This window comes from Nestor notabilis, unplaced genomic scaffold, assembly GCF_000696875.1.
Source record: "Nestor notabilis isolate BGI_N333 unplaced genomic scaffold, ASM69687v1 scaffold11464, whole genome shotgun sequence".
NCBI lineage: Eukaryota > Metazoa > Chordata > Aves > Psittaciformes > Psittacidae > Nestor > Nestor notabilis.
The window spans coordinates 1-11,943 of record NW_009926893.1 but is presented as its reverse complement, the minus strand read 5'-3'; the positions used below and the strand labels follow the sequence as shown (position 1 = coordinate 11,943).

The following is an 11,943-nucleotide window of genomic DNA, read 5'->3' as shown; positions in this document are numbered from 1 at the left end:
CACATTCCCATGCCGGGTGTTAAGGAAAGGGGGCAGGGGGAGGAAGGAACAAAAAAATCCATCCTTTAACAACATAAGCCTCCACATTTTCCTCAACAACCCACATTAACCCCATTTCCCAAAGTCAAAAGCATAACTGAAAGTTTTTCTACTTCTGTTGCTGCTAGCAAGTAAAACAGGTCTGACTTCCTGGTCCTGGGACTGTATTCCTCACCTGTTTGCAGGAGGTTTAAAAGATCCTGCACAGGGTTTCCTTCCCTGTTGCCCACATGGCATTCAGCACCAGCCGTGCTGCAAAAGATTAAGCTTTAACCAAACATAAAGAAGTAAAAGTAAACATAGCTCACAAAAAAACAGCTTCCACCTCGACACACTCAATCTAACCTAGGCTCTCCCTCTAACCAAGCTGCCAACAGCACTTCAAAACCAGGCAAAACCCTGCATTCCACACAACTTGCAAGGTCAGGTTTTTTTCTATGTGGGAACTATCCCAAGAGGTTGATTTGTACACAGATTCTGACCTAGAGGAGTTACAAGCACATCCTTGACACAACTGCTCTGAGGTCCCCGTAGAAGTCAAGAGTGTGACGCTGGAAAAAGAGGCAGGGTTTCCCCTCAGCACCAAGGCACGTGTGCATGTATTTGCATGCTGTTTCTAATTCCATCTCACTATGGCTCGCTCCCCTTGCCACAGCACATCCTCTCCCAGTGGCCTCTGCAGCCCCTTTGCTTGCCAGGCTGTACCAGAGATGCTGGCTCTACCCAGCTCTACTCTCAGCTCCTCTCTGCGCCACAGTGTCACACTCAATGCCTCCCACACCTCAACACATGACTTCTTTCCACCATCAGTCTCATCCCTTCACTGTTCTTCCTCGGAGGACCACTACATCATCCAAACTAGTTCAAATTAGAAACAAACAATAATTGTTGGGGTTTTTTAAACCTTCAATTAGGGAACCCTTCCTGGGATTTATTTCTATTTTTGTGCCTTAGTTTTCCCTCATATCCTAAGTTTTGGACTCATACAAATCCCACACGTCCCTTCCCTACCTTACTCACCAGTTTTCCCTAGAGATGTCACCACCTTCTGGACTACTCACCAGCCTATACAGAAGCTGTTGTGAATACTTCTGGACCACATCTGTGAGTTCAAGACAGTGGTTCCAGCTTGTAACTGGAAATTCCCCTATGCTGAGTCTGCCCATTTGAAAGGAAAGGAAAATTAACACCAAAAATATATTAACAGGGAAATTAAAGCACAAATCAGCATCCTTCAGAGTGCTGCGTTATCACTGGGGAGCAAGTCAGGTGAAAGCAGGCACGGTACAAGGATTAAGCTATACAGGAATGTCAACAGGAACACGACAAGAAACCCCACATCCCAAACACACTATGGTGACAATTCTGCAGCCACAGACGAGGACTGGACTTGCCCTCCCTGGAGGGCAAGCGTTTATAGCAGAAACTCAAAATTAGACACATTACAGCTTCTCATAGCAAAAGTATGCATTCCCATGGGGATGTAGGCTAACATGAAGTCCAATTAAATAATCGCTGGAAATGTCAGCGTAAACCCTGAAGGAATACATACTTCTACTGTGAAATGCTCCCACTGGAAATCATATTAACAAAAAGGTCATCAAGAAATGCTAAAGCTATGTACAAAGGAGGCAGGGGAAGTGAGGGGGGAGGGAACAGAAACTATGTTAATGCAATAAAGATACCACAGATGGTCTTATATTGACAAAGAGCTATGGGGCTGCTTTGACAGACAGAGGTAGAGCAGACCAGATTTGCCCAAGACACCAGGTTTGTTTGGGTTTTTAACCTGTTCCCGGTTTTCTCCCTGCCCATCACCATGTGCATCCCTCAAGCAACTGGAGACAGCCAACAGGCAGTGCTGCACAAAGGGCTTTGGCTCAGCACATCCAAGCAGGGAGAATGGTCCCAGCACCACGTCAGACATCTGTAATCCTGGATGCGTAGGAGCGCATGTTTCTGTTTAACCCACGTGTTTTAGAGAACACTGACATTTTCATGGTTCAGCCATCCATTTATTCACTTTACCCTTTTAAGGGCAACCTCTTCAGGACACACTACGTTGTTTCTAACAACAAAGAGCAGGCTGCTTTGCTTCTCCTGAGGATGAACACAGGCTCTTTCCTGATCTAAACCACTGCCCCTCTGCATCAGAAACACCAGCAACACTTGCATTAGTATGAAAGGAAAACAGGGTGCTGATACACCACACCAGCGCTTAGGAATGTCATCCATTCCTGATGGATCTAAACTCTTTCTAAAATGAAAAGTTTCTATCCTTTTGGTTTTTTGGCTGATTTGACCCTTTCCAGCAAGGTATTTCAAAATACATGAAGAAAACCCAGACAAAATAAAGGGTGCTGTCTTGACATAGCCCAGTGCCACACTGTCCAAACATAAAAGCAGCGAACTAGTGGAACTAGCATGATGCCAGCTCAGAGCCTGCCCTGCCAGCACTTAAATCCCAATCCCAATAGTCAGGGAGGCAAGGCTAGACTCTAAAAATCCCAAAGGGCAAGAGAAAATTGACCCAGTTTGTATCCACATACTCCAGAGTCAAGGGAAGAAGAAAAAAGAAAAGACACATTTACAGAATCCAGACCTAAGTAACAATCTACTATTCAAGGAATCTATTCAGCCAGATTAAAAGCAGCCCAGGTCTCCTTGTCTCCACAGGTGAGTTAACACTAATGTTTCCCAGGAAGCATAAGCACCCTGTTATCCTTCAGCAGCGATTCCATGCTGCCTTGAAGGACAAACACAAACGCTTGGGAAGCTAAGATTAACCTCATGTTAAACGATCACATTATGTGGTTTTGTACCTAAAATATGCCAGCAAATTCTAAGTGGCAGCAAAAGGTTTGTTTTTAGTTTCCACCAGCTAAACAGACCCCCATTATCTTAGCAGACACCAAGCAGAATTAGAGCCCATCACCAATACAGTACACATTAACTGCTTTAACAACAGCTTTTCCTTTAAAACATCAACAGCTTACATAAGGCTTAACATCACACTTTGGCATAGTAAGCTGGAGACAACCAATTCAACCGATGTGACAGAAGCTTGCAAGTTATCTTCTAGTTTCCAAATCTCTTTAAGCCATTGTCAAAAATATCTATATATGATAATTCATATGCGTACAAGGAGTAACATTTGTTCTTCTTATCACCTTTAGCTAGAAGCAGTTCTCAGTTGCAGCGCATCAAGTGGGAATTAACCCACTTTAAAGCTAAATCACGAGAAGAGTTGGAGCCAACATGTTCACATCACTTTATTATTATTCTCTGCATTTATTTTTCCCAATTTCCTTCTTCAGATCCATTATCTTGGCAACAAAGCAGCACAGAATAATAGTACAGGTTGGAAGGGACCTTCATGACAAGAGGGACTAAGTGGCACCCAGACCTACAAGGTCCTGGTTGCTCCCCCAAGACTTGCTGGCTCAAGGTCTCTCTGCACGCACTCCCCTGGGACATGCTCTATGGGGCACCGCTAAAAACAAGTGCCAGGAGATCATAAACTTGTGCCCCTCCTGGACCTTGATCTCTTCACTGGGAGCAGAGCTTTCCTTCGGAACAGAGGTAACCTGCTCACCCAAGCAGAGAAAGACATGAAAACAAACCTTAAAAGAACAAAAACCACCTTCAGGCAAAAATCAGAGCCTACAGCTTATCACTTTAGCAAAAAAAGAAGAGAAAGGAGTGCTCCTAACTCTGTCTTCCTCTTTCTGCACCAGGCAGTTGTGTTGCTCCCAAGGGAACACAGCGATGGTGGATGAACGTGGGTCAACCACACTTCATGCTGATGGCAGCAAGAGAGATAAACTCAGTGTAACAAACAGTGCAAAGGACAGAAAAAGAAAACTTAGACAGATTAAAATAACTTATCCATGGCCTCAGAGCAAGTCTGCTGTGTGTGCTGTCACTGAGCAAGAGAATAACCATTGCACTGCCTTGGCCAGAGCTCCCCTGGCCCACTATCTAGGCACAGTTATCCCTCTAGCCAGACTACCCCCTTTCTGCACCACATAGGAGACAAACTTACTTCTCTCACCTCCCCGTTCTCTCCTTCAAGCCCTAAAATGCTGCTGTACAGTTCCAGAACCAGGGCAGCGACCACTTTCTGGAGGGACACATGCTCCTGGGGAACCAACAGCTTTCAGAGCAGGGAAGGACACACCAAAACCAACCTCCTGTGGGCAGAGATGCTTCTAGATAGGACGATGCTTTAATCACAGATATTAACCGAACCAAATAGCTTCCTGTATTAAAAAGTCACAAGGCAGTAGGGAAAAAACAACTACAAACCTCCAGCTTACCAAACACCTTGGTGATAACAAGAACCTCAGCAAGAGTTTAAGTTTTACACTGCAGAGGTGTTTAAAAAGCACTGAAGACAGGTTCAGGTGAGTACCTGGAAACAAAGCTCCAGGCCAACAACTGCTCACGACAATTCAGCCTTGTGATTGCTGTAGCCAGTGCTCTCCCAGGCCCACCAGACTTCCCAACAATGCTAAGGCACCAGACATAATCTTATCTCACACGCAAAGGGACAACAAATTAGGTCATCTTCATCAATTCTCATACTCTATTTCTTTAAACAGTGTGAATTCTATAGCCCTGCAAGCCTCTGCTGAGTATTTGAGACATATTTCCCTCCTGGTTAGCTGCTAAACATGCAAAACAGGCAAAGTGTGTACATGCTGCTCCTATTTACGGCATTTCTTCACTTCAGAGTTGCTTGCATAAATAAAACCCTAATTATAACATGGCTTTTCACACAGTAAACAGCAATAGCCTACAGACAAGTGGCTGATCCCCACTTGAAATGCATTGTAAAGCCAAGGTAATCTCACTACAAACTTTTGTGCTCCTAAGCATAGTAAAAACATTGGCTGCTGCTTTGGAAGGCAAATAACCCACATGTATGTCTAGTAAAAAGGCCCATCTGTATTAGCGAACATCCAGCTTCCATTCAAACCTCAAATACAGCTTCTCTGCCACCTTGAGCCTCTCAAGAAGGCTGTGCTCACCTTAAAAATAAAAAGCCAGAAGACACAGCAGCAATCAACTCTATAAGGATTTTACTAGTAAAGAGTGTCTCACCTCCAGCAGGGTAAGGGCAGCACATGAGGCATCCAGGTAATTCTAATCCAACATCTACCTACCAGGAACATTGCAGGGGCTGTCCCTCCAGTTTAAACAGAACTAGGGCCAGATTTCTCTTTACAAGCCTCAGAGATACTTGCCTAATGCAATAGTTTGGTTCTTGACTCTTAGTTTGGTTTCCAAAAGTATGGAAAGCTGAAGAGCTTAAAAACCCCCACAACCAAACACCGAAACAAACCTCCTTCCTGTTCCTTCCTTTCCAGGTCAGTGTCATTGCCCTCTTCCCCCCCAAGGACAATTAAATTGGGATGGGCACTGTGCAAGCCAGCACTTCCAACTCTCAGATGCCATCATCTGGGAAGAAATGCTACACTTTCCATTCCATTACTGTTGAATAGGCAAAGTATAGAGGTAGACTCCTCTGCAGAAGCATGCCTTCAAAATAAAGAAAAGGTCTACAATCACAGTGGTGCTCCAGTTTATCTAAATGCAAAAGGTGCAGACATACACAACTGATTTTCAAGTGTCTCAACCAATGCAATCATTTATTCCAATGGAGAAAGATACTTTTTTAAACTCCAGCAATCAGAGCCTGAAAACTGAAGGTGAAATCTCAGCCCTAATAGAGCCAGCAGAAGTTTTTTCCCCAGTGACTGATGGGGCCAGATTTCCTATGCAGCACAGAGGGAACACACTTTAGTTTGAAACACATTGGACGCTTCACATGTATTACTTAACACTTAAAAATACACACTTCCCTATTAGAACCATGACCTAATAATTATTCAGTGGAGGTCTCTGGTGGAAATAGGTGCCAGGCACGTGTTTCATTGGTCAGCTGGATTTGTTGACCATTGCATCAAGTTCTAGTCTCCAATACACTTGTGCAGTGTCATCCAGTTAGGGCTTAAAGTGACACCAACACCGTTAAGTTACATAATTATAATTAATGATGTCTTTACAAGAGATTATGACCAGGTCAGGTATTCCAGAAAGCAGTATTTTACATTAACACGGGACAACATAAGCCAGGTACTTATTCCTTTTACAGTTGTCTCAATCTCTCTATAGTTGTTCCAACTTCTGATAATACAACTTTGGTGTGGTAAGAGCTCTGACGCTATTCTTAGACCGTGGCAGAAAGCATGAAGTGGTTTGCTGGCAGGTCTTACGCTCCCTGCTGTAATGAGAGCAAGTCACTTCATTTATTTCCCTGTTAGATGAGCTATGAGAAGACTGAAAGCAAGAGCATAAATAAGCTCCCGAGACCAGGAACAGAGAAGCAACCAGTTGTTATCACCACCAGCCGGTTGCTCCCTACCCCCCTGCAGCAGTCCAGTCATTGGTTCAAAGCACATGGCAGGGGGGAAATGGATTATTTGCCTAATTGCAATTTGCACCTCTGCTTTTGAATTTGCTGTTTCCCCGCAGCCAAACACAGACGCCTTTAAAAACTAACCACAAGACTTCAGCAGGTTCACAAGGCTCCTGCTGCTGGGGCTGGAAGGCAGAGGAGGAAGGGCAGGATGAAGACAATACCAACAGACACTGGCCAGGGAGACAAAGGCAAATCCTCTTGTGCTAAAGGCTATTGAAATGCATGGGCACAGATGCTTCAGTTTTTCATTTTTGTTTCATTTGCAGATTCTATTTAACTTGGAAAACAGAGATGTTCAACTCCAAACCTACGCATCTCATTCTAGGAAAAATACTACTTTTCATCTGAATGCAAATGAATTTCCCACTTCCTACTTTTAAATCCAGTGGCAAACTCAAGCACACAAACCCCCAAGGCTCCAGGTCACTTTTGCTATAGGCTGTGGTGCTCAGGGAGGGCAGAGATGCCTCACCATTGGGTTTGCAGGAAGGAAAGGGACACAGCCCCTCCAAGGAGAGCCAGGGCTGCCCTGCCATGCTCTGCCTCCCCAGATTCAGCAACAGCTTTGCTACTGGCTTCAGGCAGAAGGGATGATGGGTTCACATCAGCAGTTTTTTCTCCTCTCCTTACCTAAAAAAGAAGAAAAAGCACCACAAAAAGGGAGGCCTTTAAATTCCATACAATACCATGGTCTTGTATGAAGGTGTGTGGGTATGGGGGAAAACCTAACTTCTTCCAGTTTTGTATACAAACAGGCTGAGGAGCAGCAGCTCCAGCCTTGACAGCTTAGCCTGCTGCAGCCCATTTAGCAACACTGTGAAATAGACATTTGTTTCTTTGTTTTTTTTAATAGGGGTTTATGCCCATCTCAAGTGCTATTGGTTGTGAACAAAGAAACGAGCAAATCTTTGCTTCTATGGAGCTGAAATCGTAATTATGCAAACGTTTTATTTACGACAAAAAAAGCACTCCATGTTAAAGGAAACAGCAGAGACACACAGGACAGAAGGGAGGAACACAGGTCTTAAAATACCCCCAATAGCACAACATATGTAAAACCCCAACGCTCTCTTGTCACAGCACTAGTTTATATATTGGTCTACTACATTAAAAATAAATCAGGCCACCTCTTTTTAACTTGAGCCTAATAAGGTGCCCCATACATACATTTATCTATAGATCACAGCCTGGCCTTTGGAAGCAGCGCAGGGTTTCTCTGCTGCTTAAAAAGACCCAGGCACCCAAACCCAAAATGCACATGGGGCCACGTTGCTCCCCCCCGCACGCTGTAACTCAACCCTTGGCTTCGCCGATCGGATTCACCCCAAACGGCAACGGGGCTGACAGGCAGCACCAAACATGGAGAAGGTGGCACCGGATCAGGGGGACATAAACTTGGACAGGCAGGCTAGCAACCAGTGTTTGCAAACACAACACAGGGAGGGGATCAGATGGGCTGGCAATAAATTAGGACCAGATTGCAGCGAGTGAGAGAAAGCGCTGGAAATAAGAGACGGAGGCAAAGAGGGCTTCCCAGCTACCCCCGGCTTCATTTCGGAGCCTGGACACAGCCATGTGCTGAAGCATGATGGAAAAATCCCTGACAAGTGAAACTAAACAACGAGCGCTTCCAGCACTGCTCCTCTGCTTGGAAACTTCACCACAGCCTTCCTAAGTGCTGCTCTGTATTGCACTCAACTCCATCCGACCCAGAGTGAGCCCCGCTCCAAAAGAGGGGAGGGGAGTTAAGGCAATGGGGATGCTCCTCACTCCACACGGGAGGTCTGCTCTGGCCCAGCTGAACACTACATCCAAAAAGCAAAGGATTTGGGCTTCCTCTGTATTCTACCATGTGTCCGTATGTGTCAGCAGAACAGTTTGCGTAGGGGATATCTGCTAAGCAGGTCTTTCAGGCAGATGCTAACATTTCTCAGGGTTGAAAACCAAAAATGGTCCAAGCAATCCCACAAGCACTCAGTTAAACCCAGTGTTGGAAGGTGGGAGAAGGTGCTGCCCACAACCTGCCCATGGGCCCAACAGCTTGGTGCTGCCCAACTACAGCTTTGCAGCTCAATCTCAGCCAGGATCTTACTTCAGGCACTGAAAAACCACCAGTTTGAGGTCTACACGAGTTCCAGTGTATTCAGAGAAACACAGAGGAAAAACACCTTCAGCACCCCGCTCGTCTAAGGGTAGGAAGGCTTGCAGACTACAACCATACACCTAGTTGCAAAGGCTGTACAACAGAATGATTACCACCAGAAATGCATGACTTCAGCAGTAACCTCACTCTGCAAAGCACGTCCTCTCCCTCTTTTATGGATGAAGGGCACCATCATGACCCAAGACACTCAATAAAAGCAGGCTAGGAACCTGCAGCAAGTATCAAAGCAAGCCCAGCATGACCATACACTTGCTGGGAGCAAAGAGCGAGCTCAGTGCAATTTTAAGCTTCCACAAGGTACGCACACAGAGGAGTACCTCACAGGACCCTTGGCGCCTATAAAGCTATGAGGAAAGGGGATGAACTATCAGCCTGATCCACGGTGTGAAGGCTGGAACAGAAAAACTGAGTGAATTAAACAAACACAGTACAAGCTAATCAACAAATCACAGAATCATAGATCGGTTTGCATTGGACAGGACCTTAAACCTTCAATAGTTTCTCAGTGCCACAGCCAGTCTCTGCCAACCATGCATGCCTCTGAATGGCATAAACACCCAGGGGAACGGAGATTCAATCTAGAGGGCAGCATTGTTATAAATAGGAGCTACAGAATAAAGTGAAAAAAGAGAAGTGTCCTTGGATGCTGCCTTAATGGGCTTGTTTCCCCCAAAGCACTAAGGGATAGACCAAACACCACATTAAAACAGGAGCCTTCACAGAAAAACCATATAGGCGTACATACATGTAAACACAATGCTTTCAGATCACTTTTTAGATGAATTATCTCTCTTTGTCCATTATTCTGACCCCATACCACCAGAACAAGGCTTGAGTGCTCCTCAAGTTTTGCTGACTGGTCCATGATGCAATGCCTCAGACCAAGTGGCCTCCTGACTCTTTCCTCCTCCCTTCTACTCTCACACTGTCCATCTCCAGCACCTATGCGTCCAGTTTTATATGGACTAAAATAAGGCTGCTAAGTAAAGGTCAGTCTGACAAGCTAAAAGAGAAGTATACCCTCCTGGACCTCTGCCCCTTAGGCTATAAATACTCGGAGCAAGCGGGGGGGGGGAATTCTTTGTCTGCACAGACAGACACCAGGAAGCACATTTCCTTCTCCTTCCAGTTCCCACCCCCTCTGCTACTCAAGGACAACAGTCAGAGAAAAGCAAGCATCTCCCGCTACTGGGTCCATGATTTATCCATGGAAAGCATTTGCTTTGCCATTGGTGACTTGAGGCATGCAGGCCTTCCTAAAGGTAAACACAAGCTTTCCAAAGTACAACCATCAGCAAGGTTGACACCAGAGGACATGCACTGCAAAGGGAACCATGAGACTACGTGTGGGCAAAGAGGAGGATTACCTTTTAGGACTAGGGGTTCCTTGCCTTCTCGCTTGAGTGACTCCAGCACTATGTGGAGTGGCTGTGAAGGCATTACTCTGCTTGGCTCATTGGTATTCTCGTCATAAACTATGATTTCTTTGGAAAAGATCCTCTTGAAGGAGTCCTTGCCTTCCCGACAGGAGATCAAGTCCAAGACAGTGATCTTGCCCTGCTGAAGCCTTCTCCGGCTGATCTTGTCCGAACAGTTAATGTGGACAGCCCCCTGAATGTGGCTCTTATTATACTCCATGAACGGCCTGCAGTCAATGATGACAGGCCCTTGGTTCTGTTGGTGGCTCTTGCTGCATTTGGTCATCTTCTTCGCCAGGTCGTTGGGGTAAATGATTTTGATGCTAGCGAGTTGCTTGGTGGAGCCTGAGACCGGGCTCCCCACGCTGCCCAGCGGGCTCAAGCTGCCGGTGTTCTCATTGCTGTTGACCATTTGGTTGGCAGGGCAGGCGGTGGAGGCTGCGGCGCTGCTGGTGCTCGCTTGAGTTTGGGCCTGAGTGTCCTTGTCGTACGTTGCCACAGTGCAGCAACTGGCACTGCTGCATCCACAACTCAGGGAGCGTGCAGAGCCGTTAGATGAGGGCATATACGTGAGATTAGCAGTCTTTAGGGACACGACAGCTGTGCCGAGCAGACTGGAGTGGCTCTCACCAGCAGAAGAGGCAGATTCAAGATAGCTAGAGTCTAAACAAAGGTTGAGATCCTGAGGTCTCACTGGCCTCGAAAGTGCCACTACTACCCTGTCGTCTAAAGGAGATGGAGGCATGAGGAGGCTGAGCACTAGCAAGTTAAGAAGAACTCAAGATCACCCTGCAAAAGACAAAAGGGAGGGGAAATGGGAAGAAGAAAAAGGTGATGAAAACAGATCATGAAATCGTATACGCCCACAAATACAGCAACTTACTTTACCAACACCCCTTATGGGCAGGTAACAACCTAACCCCTCTGACAGTTACCAGCTCACAGTAGCTGCTAAAACCCCTTTTCCAATCCTGAAGCAAATACTCGAGCTATCTGCACGCGTGCACATGGCATGCAGAATACACGCGCCTAGCCTGGGCTGTGCAGCTACACCCAGGAGGAGGCATTTGTCTACATGCAGATGGTGCTGAGCTATTCTGAAATCCCGGGCTGCAAGCAAGGCATGCAACTGATAATGACAGAGAGGCACGTTCTCTTGTTCCCCTGCTTACTGCAAGGGAAGCAACCACAGGGCTGACTCTACAACTGGGAGGAACGCACAGGAGCGGAATGTGTCAGTGGTGATATGCAACTTTTCCAGCAAGCTGGAATAAAATTAGCTTGTGAATAAGTTCTCCGAGATGGTTACAAACTTGAAAACATAAAGCATAAACAAAATACACCCAGGAGAAAATGGGAGATTTAGGTTCTGGAGATCTTTTCAGAAAGTAAAGCTTCCATCCCCCCTGTTAAAGGCTAATCCAGCCCCAGTTAAGCCCCCATCTCCAGGCCCAAGAAGGCTGTTCTCCAGCAGTCCCAGTGAGAACACGTTCCCTCCTCCCCAGCACATCTCACAGCTTCTAGAAAGAGGGGTTCCCTGCGCCCCAGCAAGGTCACAGCCTGCCCAACCTTTGATAAGAGACAGCACACGGGATGAGAACCCTCTTTCCATTCGGGAGGGCAGCAGGACGACAAGAGCCACACAACCTAAAAAAGCCCAGACAGTACCTCTCCTTCCCCGGCAACTTTCAGAGCAGCTGCGGCTCCCACTGGAAAACACATCCCAGCACCAACTTCCCGAACTCCGCCAAATCCCCACAAGCGGACGGACACTGGTCCCTCCCATCCAGCCCCGCTGATACGAGGCACCGAGATACCCCATCCCGCCCAGCAAC

General features: G+C 46.4%; 1 protein-coding gene across 1 annotated transcript in view; it reads right to left on the bottom strand.

The window, feature by feature from the left end:
- The window catches only part of DUSP10 (dual specificity phosphatase 10), a 22,986-nt gene extending 12,091 nt beyond the window's left edge, over positions 1 to 10,895 (bottom strand). The window contains exon 1 of the mRNA XM_010013801.1: positions 10,058 to 10,895. Within this exon, the coding sequence (XP_010012103.1) occupies positions 10,058 to 10,853 (796 nt within the window). The 5' untranslated portion in view covers positions 10,854 to 10,895. The remainder of the gene's footprint in view (positions 1 to 10,057) is intronic.
- Between the last annotated feature and the right edge of the window lie 1,048 nt (positions 10,896 to 11,943).